The 20652-nt window shown below is 31.8% G+C and overlaps 2 protein-coding genes across 4 annotated transcripts; one reads left to right on the plus strand and one right to left on the minus strand.

Moving 5' to 3' along the window:
* Positions 1–1002: 1002 nt before the first annotated feature.
* On the minus strand, positions 1003–2427 carry UQCR-Q (Ubiquinol-cytochrome c reductase ubiquinone-binding protein). Of its 2 annotated transcripts, none has more exons than XM_029309895.2 (3): positions 2348–2427; positions 1990–2155; positions 1003–1209 (listed from the first exon to the last, which is right to left on the minus strand). In XM_029309895.2, the coding sequence occupies exons 2-3, from the start codon at positions 2141–2143 to the stop codon at positions 1115–1117; spliced, it is 249 nt and encodes an 82-aa protein (XP_029165728.1). In that variant the 5' UTR covers positions 2144–2155; positions 2348–2427; the 3' UTR covers positions 1003–1114. The 2 variants fall into 2 exon arrangements, with proteins under 2 accessions (XP_029165728.1, XP_029165727.1); XM_029309894.2 differs by having other exon boundaries at positions 2330–2405.
* A 1207-nt stretch (positions 2428–3634) lies between these two features.
* On the plus strand, positions 3635–20326 carry Kdm5 (Lysine demethylase 5). 2 transcript variants are annotated; one of them, XM_085490287.1, is made up of 19 exons: positions 3635–3732; positions 3811–4333; positions 8480–8696; positions 8777–8937; positions 9064–9429; positions 9596–9874; positions 10238–10730; positions 10885–11012; positions 11207–11401; positions 13766–14220; positions 14300–14561; positions 14992–15820; positions 15897–16105; positions 16200–16424; positions 16614–16695; positions 16785–17197; positions 17623–17749; positions 18139–18281; positions 18712–20326. In XM_085490287.1, exons 2-19 carry the CDS (start codon positions 4064–4066, stop codon positions 18757–18759), a joined length of 4902 nt encoding a protein of 1633 aa, XP_085346413.1. In that variant the 5' UTR covers positions 3635–3732; positions 3811–4063; the 3' UTR covers positions 18760–20326. The 2 variants fall into 2 exon arrangements, with proteins under 2 accessions (XP_085346413.1, XP_085346414.1); XM_085490288.1 differs by having other exon boundaries at positions 3635–4333; positions 18641–20326.
* Positions 20327–20652: the final 326 nt, after the last annotated feature.

The raw sequence follows: 20652 nt of genomic DNA on the forward strand, positions 1-20652 counted from the left end.
CTCGGTCCCTTCGGGTTCTCGAGGCGATGACGAAATTCCTCACGTCCCGAACATGCTCGACCGCAAACGCTCCGGCGACTGACTGAAGCTCCGATCCTCGTCGCCTACCTGCCTCAGGTGCGCCTGACGTAACGCGGCGCGCCATTGGCTGGACGCCGAGCCGAGACCAAGATGGCGGACGGATCGCGTTGGAATCTGCGCCGATCTACGTCATCAGGATCGTGCGCGCCGACGACGTTCCAGAGGATATTTTCGCTTCGTCGTCGACGAAAATGTCTTCTTTTTTTTCGCTTTTTAGGTTTACTATTTTAAGAATAGAACTGACACGATACTGAAGAAGCTGAAGGATAAATATATGGAAATTATAAGGTTTTTTTTTTTTTTTTGAGGGAAAATATTTGGCGCGAGGCGCCGCGATGACGTTACGTTACTCTGGGAAAGAACGTTTATCCGAGGACTGGTATCTCGAACCAATAAAACTACCTGTTATAAAGGAAGATTGTGAAGAATGTGATTCTAGAGAGGAAAAGGTGGAAAGCACCTGTTGAGCGCGGAATGGCGAACCGATTTAAAATATTGCGCGCGAATGTGTTACTATAATTTATTTAATTGATATGAAATATTTAAGTGGAATTAATCAGTTCGAGAAACATTACATTTACGAAATTTATGTGCTATGCCTTGTTTGTATTTCGTGCAAGAGAAATCAGTATTCATCTTTAATCAATATTAACTTTAAAAAAAACTTGTAAGATTAACATAAACTAAAAAAATATATATATAATTAAATATATACATATAATTAAAATAAAATAACAGTTTTTCTAATTGTAAGATGTACGAAGTTCGATATAAACAAAAAATAAAATATTCTTTAATAATTAATAATTAATTAGATTCTTTTGTACAATTTAAATATGTTTTACATTTTGCCTAAATATTCTGCATAAAAAAAGGAGCAATGGATTTGCATAAAGAAAATCCAAGTTTTTTTTTAATATATACATTAGTTCACATAAATTTTTATTTCAGCATTGACGTTTCATCAGTATTTTACAATGTACTACTTGGATGTACGTATTATTTATATTACAAAAATCTACTCACTTGTATTTTACGTATCATTTTCATAATCTTTGGGATTTTTGCGAGAAAGAATATTATTCTTCTCCTTTGCCCAATTTACAAGCAAGTAGGAAAACATGAAAACTGTAAAAAATAAATAATTCTTCATTAGAACATTAAAATGCATTGTCCAATTAGAAAATGTGATTATTAACATATTGCGAAGTAAATTTTGCATGTTTTGCCACCTATGTCAGAAATTTTCACTATTAAAAGCGTATAATTTTAAAATATACAATATATAATTGAATTGTTGCCAATATTATGATACATAATGCATTTATCTTACTCTTTCTAGTTACTCTTATGTCACATTCATATACTTGATGATCTGTAAATGTAAAAACTTTGACTACTTGTTCAAGAGATCATTTTAAATCAAATATAATTATATGAATATACATAAATCTTATTTCAATTACATTTCAAGTTTATATTCGAGCTTAAAGAACACATTTTAAACATTTGTTATAATTCACATGTCAGATTATTTTCCAATAATTAATTTACAAGTAGAATGTTTTGTCTTTTGAATTATGTAATTAAAATAATATCTATTATTATTATATTAATACAATTTTTATCTCTTATATAACTATACTAATTGAAATAGAATTTGTTCGTATAATTCATTTTTTAATTAAAATGATCTCCTAAACAAACTGTTGAAATTTTTTACATTAATGTATATAACTCTATATTATTATTTAGAAGTTTAAAAGTAATATGACTTATATGCAAATGTTTTAATTGATTTAAATATTGTTACTCGCAAGTAATCACCATAGAAGAGTTAATTACTGGTCACTGGTGGCTCCCATGACATTTAACATGAATAATCTTGTAATTATCAAATATGCTTACAAGGTGCAACACGGAATACACGATCGTAGAATCGCCTTGCCAAGTTTGGTACGCCTTCAGAGATTAGCCCTTTGAAGGCTTTTTGTTCATATGGACTAAGCCGAAAATAGACAATGCCATTGATTTTGGCAAGATTTCCAAATTGTTTCCCCATGTTGGCAAAAATCTAAAAATGAAAAATTTTTGATTACACACATCTAATTGATAAAACATAATTCTCGAACAGTCATAATAATGTAAATGGTTTTTAAAACGTTTCGTTTAAATTCAATATCCTGAAATTAAATCATGTTTGGACACTAAATAAAATATATGATAATATTATATAATTATATATAACCTTCCTCCGTACACTTACTCAACCCACAACATACAAGAAGAATTTGCAGTCAATTCTCTTCCATATCGATTTTTCTCCAAAAGCGCCATCTGGTGACTATCCGATGTATTTAAGGTTTGTTCTTTATTATGACTGAACTCTCTTTCCTAATACTGAAAATTTTATAATTTTATTATAGTCTAAAATTAATAAATTTGCTTATTTTTGATAATTTAAAAAAAATGACAATTTTGACAACTAATAACGTCTCTAGACATCAAAATGACATATATGTTTGCTACTTGTCTAATTTTCTTAAAGATAACATAATTTTGATATTATATATGTCAAAATGACATTAGCTTGCTACCCAGATAGACATATATCCCAGATAGCACCATGTCTAAAATGCACGCATAAGTCATCATTAAGAAATTTTTAAGACATCTTTAAGAAATCTTATATGATATCCCAAAGACATCTTGAAAACATCTTAAAAATGTCTTAGGGATGCATTTTGGACATGGTGCTGGGATATTAACAGATTACTTGCATAATATTTTAAAATTGAAAATGTTTGCATAAACATTAACAGATGCATATCTTCATGACATGAGTATTATCATGATCTTATATTCTAATCCTGTGAAAATTACGAAAATATGCTGCTTATTTCGTCAGAAATATAATAATTGTAGTTGTGCGTTTATAGTAAAGTAAAACATATTGCTATTTTATAAAATATATAAAATATATGTTAACAATATGACATTATATACATAATGCGCAATTAAAATTTATTAAAATGATTCGTAATTTTATGCTGTTTCTAATTGCATTACAAAGTATATACATAAAATGTTTGCATACTATATGTTCAGCATACATATGTCTATCTGGATACTCGTCTAATTTTCTTAAAAATAACAATTTCGACATTTAATAACGTCATTAGCTGTCAAAACGACATATATGTTTGCTAATTATATAATTTTCTTAAAAATGATAATTTTGACATTTAATGACGTCACTAGCTGTCAAAACGACATATCCTCGCTACTTGTCAAATTTTCTTAAAAATGCCGTATGCTTGCAACTTGTCTGATCGAAATGTCAAAATATGTAAAGAAACTTCAGACTCAATCCACAACAGTTACCCACTTGACAGCTCCGACTCGACCAATCAGCTGATCGGTAGCTGCGCTCTGATTAGTGGATCCACAGACAGTCCATCGCTCAAACGTCAATCATGCGAAGAAGCCTTTACCGAAGAATCCAATCAGAAGCCTCCGCTGGAGGTCCTAACTTTTACTTCGCGGATCTACATCACACATCCTCCAGCAAGTGAAGAAGTAGGGGAAGCAAGCGAACACACGGAGGAGTTCGGAACGGAGAGTTACGTGCAGTTACGGTGGCTCGTGTGGGTAGGTGTACGGCGTACCCGTCAATGTTACGTCCGCGTGATCTCTCGCCCTCGTCGCGCGTCGTTGATTGTCAAGCAGCCCGTTCCAGGTGAACGCCTTCGCGAAGATACACCGGGGTAGCGGAACATGGTCGGTCCAGAAGGCTACGCGGTGACGCACTCGCCAACAGCGGGTAGTCGAAACTGAACGCGTCCAGGCGAAAAGGTAATCCTTATCCGCGAGAGAGAGACTCTCCCGAGCGCGTGCATGCGTACGTACGTGCCAGCTAGCAGCCAATCAGCCAACCGGAGCGTCGTCAGCAGAGGTAGCCGAGGTCTTCCCCCGTGGAATCATGGGCTCGCGGAGCAACGAGAGTCGTAACTCCGGGACGAATCATCATCATCATCAACAGCAACATCATCATCATCATCAACCTCAGCAGCAACGTTGCGCCCAAGACATGGCCTGCGAACGCGCAGAGAACGACTTTGAGTTCCTGGTACCGCCCGAAGCACCGGTGTTCGAACCCACGAACGAGGAGTTCCATGACCCTCTCGCCTACATCGCCAAGATTAGGCCGATCGCCGAGATGTCCGGCATCTGCAAGATCAAACCTCCGCCTGTGAGTAGCCGAGAATTTAGCGGAATCGCTAGAGCCTGTCCTCGTCCTCTTTCGTCATTTCGATGATGATAATGGGACCTTGTAGGAATGATGCCACTGTAGAGGGTCATCGTCATCGAGGAGAACGAAGGATGTCTAGAATTATTTTATTTTCCTCGAGAAAGAGAGGGAAACGACACTTCTCTTTAGCAATATTATGCATGCGAACCTTTTTTCCTCGTACTTGTATTTCTGGTAGTTTTTGTTCTACATTCTTGGGATAACTAGAACTGTCAATGATAATAGAAAAAGAACGAAGGCAGGAGAAGGAAACAAGGACTCGAGGCGTTCAACGACGCACGCCATTTCATACATGTATTCCATATTTACCTCGCATGTGAAATAATTAAGCATGTTGCGTCGTTGCATCAACGGGCCGAAAAAATGAGGAAAAAAGGTTCTTGCAATTGTCGAGAAGACGCTAGATATGAAACACAGATAGAAAGGAGGAGTTTCGCTATTAATTCTTCCTTCTCTTTTCCGTTCTAATGTTTTATCAGATAATGTTTAATGGGTGTATCGTGACTTCGATGACGACGACCGAAACAGTGGCAATATATGAAGAAAAATAAATATGTCAATATAAATACGTTTTAAATTAAATAAGGTCTGGCAAATTATAACAACGTTTATTAACGATACTAACGACCGAAACGAGACAACAACGCCGTATAAAATGGCCGTGATAATAGGAGAATAAATGTCACGTTGAGGAAATGTTACAGGAAGTGCTCAATAAATGTGGAAAAAAAGGGAAATTGGGAAACGTTGTGCTTTTTCGAGAATTTTTAAACGTCAAAAGTTTGGTTTCGACAAATGTCATGTATATTTTTTCAACTATTTCGCATAATTATAAATTTGAAACAATTCTTTTAAAATCTCGATTATATATTCCTGATGGGATCAGAATCTCTCCACGCGTTGCATAATTTTTTCCCCACGCTTGTCATCTTTCACTCCGCAAAGTTGCCGAGTAACTCTGAGGAGGCCTGATGTTTCGGATCTGAAGAAAGGAAAATTCTTTGCGCGAGACTTTTCTCTACCTAGGCGAAAGCGGTGTCCTTTTTAACAGAAATGTCCTACGATTTTTCACTCCCACGTCATTGATTTACGCCACCATTAGAAACGATTTGCGACCACCATCTTGTTTCCGCGAGCAAAGAAGAACAATTCGGGCCGGAAATCGAACCTTTTCTCTCTTTATTACGGAACAGGCGTGTATTCGCGACACGAATATACAGATTTGGACGAATCCGCGAATTATAGGTATAGGCTCGCGTAATCGATACGAGATACCGATATGTATATATATATATATATATATATATTTAATGTAAAAATGCTTTCATCGTAATTTCATAACGCCGCTAATAAAATATAATCCGACTATCTCGAAAAGTCGTCGTGACATTATTATATTTGACAATGAGTGTTTTGCATTGTGCCAGCCTTAATTAATGAACGTATTTGTCACTTTGACATATATATATCTAAAATATATATATTTTTTATTTTATTTTTATTTTTTTTTATTTTTTATATATGTATTTAATTTTTTTTAATATTTGTGTTCTAAATAGATTTTTCTCACTTTTTTGACTATGCTACATTTTTGTCTGTTCATAAAATTCGCATTATTTTGACTTGTTTTGCAAGATGCAGATTGCGAGAATTAAGAGTGTAATTGTTAAAAATGAGCGAAGTAATAGCAATTTTTAATAATCGAAATCACGTATTTACATATTTCTTGAGAAAAATAGTCATACATAAATGCGAATAAATACACGCGATTAAGTATATCCTTGTCATTTTCTCTCAGTGCCAAAAACAACGTTAAAGCGCCACAAACTCGAGTGATTATTGATTTTTATTTACGTGGCTAAAATCAATAGTTGATAATTAACTATTTCACTACAAATCGTTAATCCTTGTACAGAAAAATTTTAGAAATTTGCTTCATGATATATGCATTTTTTTGCTCTCTTATTAATTAACAATCAAATTTATGTGAGTAATGCTATATAATTTAATTACGAATTTGTATCGTTTTTATCTAATCATTATTGCATGATATTGAAGAAAGATTTAAAATTGTTTTGTTTATCTCATCAATAAGTGTAACGTAATGTGTGAATTTCATTGAAGACGTAGTTTTTTATTCTGATGCGATTAATTCGTAGTGTTATTTATTCTTTGAGTCATTTTTAGTATTAAACAATTAATACAGAAACTAAATAAATTTAAAATTCAATTAATTTTTTATTTTGTAAAATATAGTTTCTCGAGATTTTTGAATAATTTTTTCAACTTTTAATAAAACTTTAATACAGTTCTGATAAAATTTCTCTTTTATTATACACGAGAAAGTACAAAAAAATGGTGCATGTATAAAACATAAAATATGCAATATTTCATGAGAATGAAATTTATCTGGGGAAGCAGTAAAAAAAACTGCGAAATATATTTGATTATTTATTATTTATTTTTACTTATTGCATATATATTATATTTTTCTTGTTTTGACATATAGAGTTATCTCAATAAAATAAAATATGATAGACTTCGAAATTTTATTAAATATTTTTACTCTTTTAAATATTTGTATGTGTACAATTTATCTTAATTTTTTTCTTTTTAGAGTATAATTTGTGTTCATTTATCACTGTTGGATTTATTGTTAGATTAATATAAGAAAAAATTATATGAGATAAATCTTGTGGGTGGAATTTTTTGAAGTTTATGTTTTTTTTTCTTTTATGTTCAGCTGCTGTAAATTTATTAACTGATGCGTATATTAATATTTTAGATATATGTATAATGGAAGAATATGATTACTTTTTTGCAACAAAATGGCAGAAAAAATGATTTTTTTATGATAAACTAATAAAATAAAATAAAGCACTGCCCGAATTAATTCGAGCTTCAACAAATCTTGATGTATTAACGCCAGATTTTTTCTATTCGTGAATTTAAAAGTCAATTTTTTTTGCAAAAAATATTCAAATATTTATAATGTTTAGATAATGCAATAATCACAAACTTCACTATTTTTAATAATTTCGAAAACGGTTATATCTGTTATCATAAAACCTTCTTTTTCACTTAAATTTTTTAGAAATTTTATTTTTCGGAGTAATTTAAATGAAAACACTATAAATTGAAAAGTATGTACATACATGGGTGCATTAAAAAATATGATTTGACATTACTCACAATTCTTATATCTTTTGTCATCAGAATTATAAATTTATTAATTTAATTAATTAAATAATATTGATTTAGAAACTGAATTTAATATATAATTTCTTTATACAGAAAAAAGTGCAATTTAGTTTGAAAATTAAATCCAAATCTTATGACTCAAGATTAATAATTAACTCGATATTGCCAGATAAGATCACATATACATACTTTATACTTTTAAGCTACAACTACGTTATGATATAAGGAAGCTTTCACAATCAGAGCGTTTATCGATTACCTCATTTCATCGTTTTAACAAATAATTCCGGATGGTTTATATATGATGTACACATATTGTTTTATGGAATATATATTTAGAAACATGATTTGATTGTGCATTATTACTCGAGCATAAATTATGCATTATTGATTAATATTCGACGAGATATATAATTATAATTTTACTGCACTAAAATCATAGAAAGGACTGAGAGTCATAAAGAAAATATCTACTGCGCATTAAAATAATTTAATTGCCATTTTTTTTAACAATGAAACAATAAGATGATAATCGTATATCGTGTCTCATAGAATTTTCCATGAAACATAATATTTTTTTTATAGATTATTATCGAGTTACACGATTTTTGAAATTACATAAATCTGTATTTTTTAGAACAAGATAAATTTTTTTTAAATGAATGTTATTTATTATATATATGCATGAATTATATTTATTAATTTTGAAATCAATCAATGTTTTTAAAATTTTATCCTTCAAGAAATAAAAATAATTTTTCTCAAGTCAAATTATTTTCCTGATAAATCAAACTTTTTGTAAAATATCTAAATAATTAATTGTAAAATAAGTAATATATATATATATATATATAAATATTTATAAGATTCTATGATTTGTTGCAGAATTGGCAGCCACCATTTGCCGTGGACGTGGACAAATTCAAATTTGTTCCGAGAATACAAAGATTAAATGAATTAGAAGCTAAAACCAGGATAAAGCTTAATTTCTTAGATCAAATCGCAAAATTTTGGGAGCTCCAAGGTTCATCCTTGAAAATCCCGCTTGTAGAACGAAAGGCACTGGACTTGTATTCCTTGCATAAGATAGTCACAGATGAAGGTCAGTTTTACTTATATATTTTATTTATTATGTTTCATACGTTTATAATTCTTATTTATAATTCTAATCGTCATATGCAGGAGGCATAGAAACTGTAACAAAAGAAAGAAGATGGGCAAAAATTGCCAACAAATTGGGATATCCATCTGGACGAAGCGTCGGCAGCATATTGAAGAATCACTATGAGAGAATTTTATATCCATTTGATGTCTTCAAACAAGGAAAAATATTGTCAGATATTGTAAGTTCAAGTTTGATTTGCAGAAAAATCTTACAAGAAAGCATAAAATCAATTATGTTTAGTTTATTATTATATTTAGAATTATTTGTAAATAATTTTATTTTAATATAATTTTGTTCTATATAGAAAATCGAACCAGACTCGGACGTTAACGAGAAAAGGGATCGAGATTACAAGCCACATGGTATAATATCTCGACAGCAAATTAAACCACCGAACGAGAAATTCTCGCGACGGTCCAAACGATATTCCGGCCAAGAAGAAAAGCAAGATGTATGTATTAAACAGGAGGACTGTAAGGAAGAATGCGATTCAGATAACGAGTGCAAGGAAAAAGTTAAAAGCAGGTATTTCAATTTTGAGGACAAAAGCAAGGAACTTAAAAAGTTACAATTTTACGGACCAGGCCCGAAAATGGCCGGCTTTAATACCAAAGAGGGAAAGAAATCTAATAAGACACGCGGCTTGAAACTCGTATACGATTTCGATCCTGTAAGTATGATTCTAGTATTCTATTTAATATTATGCTTTTATATTTATTCTATCTTCTATCTATTTATTTATTATTACAATTTCTAATTAAAAGCCTGTGTATATTTAATTATTTATCAGGTAACTTTTATTAACTAAGTATTAATTGTCTTTATTTTTCATTTAGTTGGCAAAATACATTTGTCACAATTGCGGAAGAGGCGATAATGAAGAGAATATGCTGCTGTGCGACGGTTGCGACGACAGCTATCACACTTTTTGCCTTATGCCGCCATTAACGGAAATACCAAAGGGTGATTGGCGATGTCCCAAATGTGTCGCCGAAGAAGTGTCCAAGCCTATGGAGGCGTTCGGCTTTGAACAAGCGCAAAGGGAATATACGTTGCAACAGTTTGGCGAAATGGCCGATCAATTCAAAAGCGACTACTTTAATATGCCTGTTCATGTAAGTCTTCTCATTACAAAATATTTTTAAAACTATATATTGAACAAATTAACACACATATGTACGTGTATGTATGTCTGCATAAGAAATACTTAAAAGTTATGGTTTCACAGAGGGAAAAAGTTGATAATCTCGAATTTTAATTAAAAATAATGACGGGAATCAACTTTTATAAAGAAAATACATGTTTGTTTTTAAGAAAAAGGATTTAAAAGTATTTTCTCGCGTTATACAATCATAGACTATATTAATTAAAATGAAATATTATGTATATTATACATATTTATATTTACCTTTATTTTATATTTAATAATAATAATAACAAATAATAATAATAATTTAATAATAAATTGTTATTTGCAGATGGTTCCAACATCACTGGTGGAGAAGGAGTTTTGGAGAATAGTCTCGTCTATCGACGAGGACGTGACTGTAGAGTACGGCGCTGATTTGCATACGATGGATCACGGATCTGGATTTCCGACCAAGACTAGCGTCAATTTGTTTACCTGCGATCAGGAGTACGCCGAATCCTCGTGGAATCTAAATAACTTGCCGGTCCTTCGCGGCAGCATCTTGGGCCACATTAACGCTGATATCAGTGGCATGAAAGTTCCTTGGATGTACGTCGGCATGTGCTTCGCCACATTTTGCTGGCACAACGAAGACCACTGGAGCTATTCCATCAATTATCTACATTGGGGCGAACCAAAGACTTGGTACGGTGTGCCTGGCTCTCAAGCAGAGCGCTTCGAACACTCCATGAAGTCCGCTGCACCAGAATTGTTTCACAGTCAACCTGATCTGTTGCATCAACTTGTCACTATCATGAATCCTAATATCTTGACGCACGAAGGTACGTCGTTGTTCACTAAACTGAAAACTAAACAAGAAAATTTATATACAATTTGCTAGATTTTTCCTTTTTAATGAGAAAAAGATATTTTTTTTTAATTAATTTTTTTTTTAATTTTTATATATATCAAAATAATTTTCTAATTATTTAACAGGAGTGCCGGTATTTAGAACAGACCAGCACGCGGGTGAATTTGTTGTAACATTTCCGAGAGCGTATCATGCAGGATTTAATCAGGGTTACAATTTTGCTGAAGCTGTCAATTTTGCACCTGCAGATTGGGTAAGTAAATCATTGCGATTTCGTCTTTCTAAGCTTTATTGAATGAGAAACACAGTTGGTGATGTTATAACATATTCAAGAATTCAAATTAATTATTTAAATATAAATAATATATTATAATAAAAATGTTGATTAAATTTGTACATTTATAAACTATACAAATTATACTAAACTATATCTTTTTCTCACCCCAGCTGAAGATTGGACGAGATTGTATCACGCATTATTCGAATTTGAGAAGATTTTGTGTATTTTCTCACGATGAGTTAGTTTGCAAAATGTCATTGGATCCAGATTCGTTAGACATCGGTGTCGCAACCGCTACATATTACGATATGCTACAAATGGTGGAGGCTGAGAAAAAATTACGAAAAAACTTGCTGGAATGGGTAAGTTTATATTTATATTATCAATACTTTCTGCTAAGTAACATTTAAAGCATTTATAAATAATTATTCTCTTAAGTTTATAAGTGAAAAATTTATGACATATTACATTTAAAAAATATGACAATTTAATAGGATTTTTCTAAAGTTTTTCTAAAACTGTTTCTAAGTATTTTGTTTTTTTTATATTGACCATCACAATTAATTTTGATTTTTTATTCTTTAATTTCTAATATAAAACAAATATAATTTATTTTTTATATATTATTTATATATAATTATATGCACATAAAATTATATATCAATTATATATACATTGAATTAATTTATATAATTTATATATAATTATATATAATTGACTTATGTATATATTTATAATTAGTAACTTTATATTACTAACATTATTGTATTATTTATTTATGTTATAAGTATTAATATATGAAATATATAGAGTATATTTGATATATAATTTCTCAATATTTAAAATCATTGTACATGAAAAAGTTTCAATCGTAATGAAAATCCTCTCTATATGCAAATTGACTAATCATAGTCCAATATTCTTATTATATTATAAGAAGAATATTATAAGAATGTTTGATTGCGACTGATCAATTAGCTTACAATTTACGATTAAAACTTTTTCACATGCAATGACCTTTGTAAAAGAAAATTTATTGAAATAATCTATATTCCATTATTATACATACTTTACATTCAATGCTAAATATAGCTGATTTTATTTTTTATTAATTAAAAAAAAATTTTTTTAAATTATTATTTACTTTTAATTTATTTAAATTTTTAAAATTATTTTTTTAATTATATTTTTAATATTTCTGTAATTTGCTTTACAATAATATAATCTGTATTGTAATTTCTGCATGTAATTTCTATAGTGTAAATCTGCATGTAATTTGATTTTTTGCATGTAAAAATCAATACGTTCTCACAGCAGAATTTCATTTCTCTCCATAAAAGGTATAGGAAGAAAAACGAACAAACCTAAATACGCTATCGCGCTAACATGTAAATCTTTCGAACACACACGGAGGCTGAATTCTACATACGGAAGCTGGTAATATATTTGCCGCGAAGAGAGAGTCAACATATTCAGGCTAAGCAGTACACGCGTGACACAAAGCGCGCGCTCTCACGCACAAACACTCGTACCGCTCGTATGTGTGCGTGTACATACGGACGCGTGCGGATAAAATCGGCGTATGCGATATTGTCGATTTATAGACGTGTTGGAGTTGGCGTAAAACTGACCGACGTCCACGTTTTTATATATAAAGCTAATTAATGCCGCCACGTATATTTTCGACGTTCTCGGCTCTCGTCGAATCTGTTATGTCTCGATAATACGAAATAATACGAGTAGTACGCGTATTTTAGTTTTCGGCCGACCGATGCCTGCTCCAAGGCACCTCCGCGATCCTCGGATTATGTAACTTGCGTACATGTAGGTGAGTAGACGAGGTTATGTTTTCGAAAGCTTTGTGTGCCATGTTGCTAAACACGCAGCTTGCTTCGCCAGTTGGATCTTCGAGGACGTTTTGCGCGACCGAAACTCGCGCCGGTCCGTCTTAGGTTGCTCGCGACAACGAAGGGATACATTTTGGACGCGTGTGTGTGAAGGGAATAGTTCTTCGACGTGAAGTTCTAGAGTGGCGAGAACAAGGATCTCTCAGCATTTTCATATTTTTCTGCATATTTATTCTACCAGTAATTTTCTTCATATTTATCTTCATTTATTTTCTCAATCTTCATATTTTCTATCTTTATTTTATTTATTTTATATGTTTCATATTTTACATTATTTATTAAATTTGTTATTTAAAATATATTATTTATTATTAATACATATATTTTTATTAATTAAATTGTTTATATTATTTATATATTTATTTTTTAAATAAATATTTATATTTATATATTTATTTTTTAAATATTTATTTAAAAAATAAATATATAAATAATATAAATAATGTAATTAATAAAAATATATGTATTAAATAACAAATTTCATAAATAATGTAAAATATAAAATATATAAAATAAATAAAATGAAGGTAGAAAATGTGAAGATTGAGAAAATAAATGAAGATAAATATAAAGAAAACTACTTAATTTCTGAATTTGTAACTTTGCAATTAGCAAACTGATGTCATTAAATGTCAAAATGATGTCATTTTGATGATATCATTCGACATCAAAATGACATACACTTGCTATCTGGGTTGTTCCATTTATGTTTTGTATGACAAAATTAGGGAATAGTGCGATAAAAGTTTTTCGTAATATTTACGTTCATATTAGTTCATCTTATTTATTTTTAAATGTGAATAACTTGTTTCTGCCTAGGGTGTGACGGAAGCAGAACGTGAAGCATTCGAGCTTCTACCGGACGACGAGAGACAGTGCGAAGCATGCAAAACCACTTGCTTCTTGAGTGCAGTTACATGTTCGTGCCACAAGTCACAATTGGTTTGCTTGAGACATTTTGCTGAATTGTGTACCTGTCCACCAGAGAAGCATACGTTGCGTTATCGGTATACATTGGATGAATTACCGATCATGCTGCAGAAATTAAAACTGAAGGCCGAGTCATTTGACTCGTGGGCGACTAAAGTGAAGGAAGCGATGGATCCCAAGAATGACAAGATTGAACTGACCGAATTGAGGGAGCTTCTTAATGAAGCTGAGAATAAAAAGTTTCCCGAGAGCGAATTGCTCACGGCTTTAACCACCGCTGTACAAGATGCTGAGAAGTGTGCGAGTGTTGCGCAACAGCTGTTGAACAATAAACAGCGCACAAGGTAAAATACAACATTTATCGTAACACTTTGCACCATGATTTGTACATGTTTTATTTACTTTTGTGTGATTTTTGTATAGGACTAGGCAATCAGTTGAGACCAAGTATAAACTCACTATAGAAGAATTAACACTTTTCTACAAAGAGATATCCAACTTGTACTGTGAACTCAAAGAATCAGATGGGGTGAAGTTTATACTCGACCAAGTGTTGCAGTTTCAAAAGGATGCGGAAGAATTGGAGGCCAACGAAGAAGATTGTGATGTTGAGAAATTGAAGAAATGCATCGACTTCGGGGACTCTATCTGCATTGATCTGCCTCAACTTGTACTATTGAAACAAGTATGTAATTAGGGTGTATACTTCGACTTTGAAAAATCATGAAATTCTCATAGAATTTGATCGGGAGTCAGGGAATTAAAAAAATTATCCTTTTGTTAATTTTATGCTTATTTAGTATTTAAGAAATATATGTCTAACATATTTTAGCAATAATTAAATTTTATAGAAAATTGTTAAATTTTTTAATAGATAATATTTATTAAATAAATTAGTACTCCTTATAAATAATTCAACAAATAATAACTTAATAAATAATTAATTTAAATAAATTAGTATTTCTTGAAGACATTTATAATAAATTATTTTTTGTTTTATATTTTTATTCTTATTAGAGAATTCTCAGTGAATTTTTTTACAAAATTTGAATAGGCATTCTGGTAACATAGAAGTATATAATTTGATACGAATTACATTTTTTTTAATTTCACAGAGATTAGCGCAGATACAGTGGTTAGAGGAAGTAAAAGCCCTCCAGGACAACCCGAAAACTGCCAGTCGCGAAGAGGTGACAAAGTTAATCGAGAAAGGTATGACGATACCGCCTCATTTCAGTATAGAAGCTACACTGGCGGAATTGCACGCGTTAACGCAAGCAATTGATACGTGGGAGGAGAAGGCCAAGGTATTTCTTAACACGAAAAATAGACGAACCATCGCCGATGTGGAAAAGTTTATTCGCGAGGCGGATGACGTCGAAGCGTATCTTCCGAGTCTGGATAATCTTCAGGACATGCTGAACAAGGCGAAGAATTGGACGAAGCTCGTCGATGAGATACAAGGGAAAGAGAACTTTCCGTATTACGACACTTTGGACGACCTGGTAAGGAAGGGTAGAAATATTCCGTTGCACCTGGACGCCCTTCCGATGCTGGAATCTACGCTCTCGCAGGCGAAGACATGGAAGGAGAGAACCGCGAGGACATTTTTGAGGAAGAACTCTCATTATACGTTGATGGAAGCTCTGTCCCCGCGAATTGGCGTTGGCGTTCAAGCGATGAAGACCAAGAAGCATAAGGGTGATGAATCTGTAGGAGCTGTTTATGTCTGTGATACGAAATTGGATGACTCCAGCAACTCGGCGAATGTCGTTGCCGCCTTTAAGCTTGCGGAGCAGCGCGAGATGGAGGCAATGAGGAGCTTAAGGGAGAGAAATTTGTTGAAAATCAAAGACGACGTCGAAGATTCCAAATATTGCGTCTGTCGGCGACCAAGATTCGGCGTTATGTTCCAGTGCGAGCTTTGCAAAGATTGGTTTCACAGTAAGTATGGTGGTATATATTGTAAATTATAAGAAAAAAAAATTATTACTATTATTATCAATTTTTATTTTTGCAGCAAATTGCGTGCCTTTGCCTAAGACACCGTACAAGGGTAAGCCACCAGGTCCGAAGGACATAAAGTTCTTGTGTCCATGTTGTCTACGTTCTCGACGACCTCGTCTGGAAACGATACAAGCTCTCTTAGTGAGCCTCCAAAAAATTTCAATTCGATTGCCAGAGGGAGAAGCGTTGCAATGTTTGACTGAACGTGCGATGAATTGGCAGGTACGTGTGTATTTATCAAATACGTTCTTGATAATTGTTCAACTAAATGACGTCTTGACACATTTAATAAGCGTATTTTAATTATATATTGCAGGATCGAGCGAGACAGGCATTAGCCACTGAAGAGATCTCGTCCATATTGGCAAAACTTTCTGTGATGTCGCAAAAATTAGTTGAAGCAGCAGCGAGAGAAAAGACGGAAAAGATAATTAGCAGCGAATTGAAGAAAGCAGCAAATAATCCTGAACTGCATCAAAGGGTGCAAGCCATTGCGCCTCTTAGCGGAGTGCATTCAGACGATAGCGCTCTTAGTACTGCTGTGAGTGCCAATTTGTAAATCTATATCTTCATACTTTTCATATTATGAACAATTATTATGATTCATATAAAGAAAAATAAAATTTAAAAATTTATAAAATATACAAGATATATATTAATATAAAAATATATATAAATTATATAAAAAATATATATAAATATATAATTAATAATATTTCTAATATTACAGGATGACGATGATGATGTCATTGCTATGGATGACGAACCAACGTGTAGTACTTTTAACAGTAATGAACATGCATATTCATACAGTACGTTTCCAGTTATGATAAAAATATACGATATATTTAAAATATTATTCGATCAAATAGTAATAACACATTTTATGTTATTATTTCAGTCTCAAAAGTTCGGCGAAAAGGACCTCAATCGGACGACAGCGGTAGCGAATCGTTTGGCCTATTATCGTCAAACGCGAGATTACGTTTGGAGGAACTGATGATGGAAGGCGATTTGTTGGAAGTTGCCTTGGACGAGACGCAACATATTTGGCGTATCTTGAGTCATATGAATAATCACAACACTATGCGAAAGTATAAATCATTCGAGGAAGTTCAAGTGAATGCTAATCAAGAGAGCAAGGACATAAAGAAGCGTGGGAGGAAGCGAAAGGAAGAATTCGAGTTGTTGAAAAAAATTGGCCGACAGAAAATCGAAGAGAAAAATACAGTTAAACGAAACAAAAACATTCCTATCGTTAAGGAGAAGAGACAGAGCAGTTCGCCCGTTCCTATGAAACGTGGGCCTCGCAAGGTATTTCTAATTTCTTATTATTTTAATCAAACATACATGTTAGGAAATTCATGACAAAAAATATTCAGATCGATTAACACTTAGGGTTAAACACTAATCAGCCATCTTCTTCATATCTTTATATTTTTTAAATAATGTCTTGGAATAAAAAGTAATATACACTTTTATTACTTAATTTTTCATGAATTTTAATATTGCAAGCTTATCCTCGAACTTTGAGACACCCTATATATGTATAAAATTTGATATTTAAAAAACATCATAATTTTAAATATGCTTTTACAGTGATAAAAGAATTATATATATGCATATTTATTTATAATCATATAAATATTTTTAATTTCCGAGTTTTATGACAAAATTAATGCAATTTACGATTTTTAAAATATCAGTTCAATTTTAATCACATATGACATATATTACAGATTAAGCGTAAGAGTGAGGGCGAAGAAAGTCCAAGGAAGCGAGGTGGTAATCGCACGAAAAAAACCAAACAAGAAAGCTCAGATGAAGAGGATGATTGTGCAGCAGTAAACTGCTTGCGGCCTAGTGGTAAGGATGAATTTAATATATTTACAAAACGTGGTTTGAAATTTTTAAGCGTTATAATATGCTCCAAATATAATTATATTATTAATAATGATATATTTATTTCTTAATTCATGCCTTGCAGTCTCAGATGGCTTCCAGTTTATATATTTGCAATTTTTGTATCTATATTATTTCTGCTATAGCATGTCTGCATTTATACAAAAAACATGGATAAGTTATTTAATTAGTATCTTTCTAAGATTATTCTTGTAAATTAATTTTTTTTCAAATCAGGTGTCAAATAATTATACGATTATGTAGACTTAATTATCTATATATAAGTATATGCTTTAAAAATTATACGTTTTTCTTCCAATATTTCAAAATTTATTATTTTATTTGTTATTTAGGTAAAGAAGTTGATTGGGTTCAATGCGACGGTGGCTGCGAAGGTTGGTTCCATATGCATTGCGTCGGTTTGGATCGCACAGAAATCGCCGAGGAAGATGATTATATTTGTAGCAACTGTAAAGAAATCGATCAAAATGCATCGGTAAGAGAAAAAACGTTGGATAAAACATAAAATGTATCCCGCTCTATTTTTTTTGTTAGCTTGTGTAAATTATCGCAGTATAAATATTATTATCACATATCTCTTATCCTACTTTTATATTTTATTTTATAGATTATATTTAACACACACATACACACTTTTCTACAATGTTTTGTTTTTGAGATATTTATGTCAATTGATTGATATGGGACTCTCTAGATACACCTAAATGTTCCAGATTGTTACTTTTACGTTACATTATTCTTCTACGTTATATTCTTCTTTACATTATTTTCTCGATTATACGCTCTTGTTTGTATAATTTTAGAGCGAGGATCTTCTTTTTCTTTCTTTTTTAGCATAGTAGTCGAGATCTGCGCTAGATTCGACTCGATCATTAGGTCTGGATGCACTTCTTTCCCTTTCTTAGCCCCAGGGATACCAAGGCAGCACCACCGACACTGAAGCGGGCGTCTAGAAAAGCGATATCCTCCTCGTCTCCTAGGACAGCTTCACTAGCCCACTTCATGTCGTCTGTTAGTGTCTGCACCGAAATTCCGGGGTGTTTGCGATAATTGTGACTCTCGATCTAAGAACTCTCTCTCTTTCTCTCTCTCGCGATATGAAATTAAAACATGTTTACGATTGTTTCTTACCGTTATCTAAGAAACTAAGCGACATTATTCGAGGTTGTATGTTTGTTTATTTGAATTACTGCTATTTTACGAAACAGACGAATACTTAAAGAGAAGTAAAGTATCATATAGCATAGTCGAGTTTACAATACACATTATTATAATAAACGTTTTTCTTGTTAACAGTAGCTCTATATTGCGATTATAGGTTAATCACAATCATTCTTTTTGCATTTATACCGATATATGATTAAATCTTCATTCACACGAAGATATAGTAGAAATAATATTGTACAATATCAATTTTTTTTTTTCGATTATACAAAAATTCGATTATACAAAGATAAAAGCGCCCGTTTTACGTCATCTTCACGACTGTAAGAGTATTATTCGTCTATATGTATGTTTCATTGAATTTCTTTCTCTACTTTTTTTTAATTAAAAATTACCAGTTTTGCGCGGACGAATCACGGATGAACCGTTGATATACGCCTTCTTCATAATTTTATATTAATTTGTTTAGGTAAAAAAGAAAAAATATTTTTACTTATTTACTTATAATTTACACATATGTCGCATCGCACTGTGAATATGATCGAACAAAACAGTTTCCATGAAATATCCGCAATCACGGATAATTTATAGATGCTATAACAGCACGATCTATCTAAGTGTGTATTACCTTACCTTATCTATTGACATTTGGGGAATGAACATAACTCCTGAAATGGGAATATATATATTATATCGCGAGTTGAAGTGATCCGGATGATGAGTGAGATCGTCGCGAAAACGTATTATCATTATATTATATATTGATGAATACTTAAAATCGCAATCCTATGTGGAAAACTGTGTCGCGTTATTGATGGAAAGGAATTCTGTCGGTCTTTTGTATCGACTTTCTCAAGCGTTTCTTGAGCGCACAAAGCGAGAATTTTCTTTGCGCCGAGTACGTTATTATGTACAGAAAATTAAATAAGAGATATGTGTATTATAATTATGTATACCTATATATGATGCTCAAAAAATCGGATAGATTTAATAGCAATTTTTTTTCATTTTGTGAAAACAATTTTTCCTTGATGAAAATGTTTAAATTGTACTTCTTAGGGTTAAAAAGATTAAAATTATAAGAAAAATGTTTTTATTTATTAGAAAAACATTCAGATTGAATTTAATTTCAGGCTTATTGTTAGTTACATGAAGATATTATATTATTGAAATAATAACAAAGTTATTGACATTTTCTAAGAAAAAATTCAGTTGCAAAATGTTTCCGACGAATTTGCTATTAAAAAATGTCCGGAATTTTTTAGGCACTATATATATATTAGTATATTAGAATGCATAGAATAAATAAGCTATAGTTTGTATAAAATAAAAAGAAACGATTAACAAGCAGATTAATATAGCATCTACTCCGCCTTTTCGAAATAATAATCTATTTAAAGTATTTGCTGTCGATTTTGCACCAGAGGCTATACAACAATTGTATTGCGTTTTGCGTTTGCTCCTCGCATTTCTATTATCGATTCTATATTTCTTTCATTATCTTTTCCTGTCATCTTCATTATTTAAAAAAGAAAAGAAAAACAATGCATATATAGTCTCTACACAGTCTCTTACAATAATAATCCTAATTAGCTAGTAGTTGTGTACATTTATTTTATTATATTTCTTGACACATATTTTGAAAAAGAATGATTAATGTTTGTGTAAATATCGTTCACGTA

The sequence above is a fragment of the Nylanderia fulva genome, unplaced genomic scaffold (assembly GCF_048542155.1).
Source record: "Nylanderia fulva isolate GAGA-0341 unplaced genomic scaffold, ASM4854215v1 Scaffold12, whole genome shotgun sequence".
In the NCBI taxonomy this organism is placed as follows: domain Eukaryota; kingdom Metazoa; phylum Arthropoda; class Insecta; order Hymenoptera; family Formicidae; genus Nylanderia; species Nylanderia fulva.

Bases quoted from the DNA above. Each gene is read 5' to 3' on its own strand.
- Kdm5 (XM_085490287.1), top strand. From the start codon at position 4,064: ATGGGCTCGCGGAGCAACGAGAGTCGTAACTCCGGGACGAATCATCAT. The intron at 9,875-10,237 runs GTAAGTCTTCTC...TGTTATTTGCAG, and splicing joins ACTTTAATATGCCTGTTCAT to ATGGTTCCAACATCACTGGT. The intron at 16,696-16,784 runs GTACGTTTCCAG...TTATTATTTCAG, and splicing joins TGAACATGCATATTCATACA to TCTCAAAAGTTCGGCGAAAA.
- UQCR-Q (XM_029309895.2), bottom strand. From the start codon at position 2,143: ATGGGGAAACAATTTGGAAATCTTGCCAAAATCAATGGCATTGTCTAT. The intron at 1,210-1,989 runs GTAAGCATATTT...TATTTTTTACAG, and splicing joins TGTATTCCGTGTTGCACCTT to TTTTCATGTTTTCCTACTTG.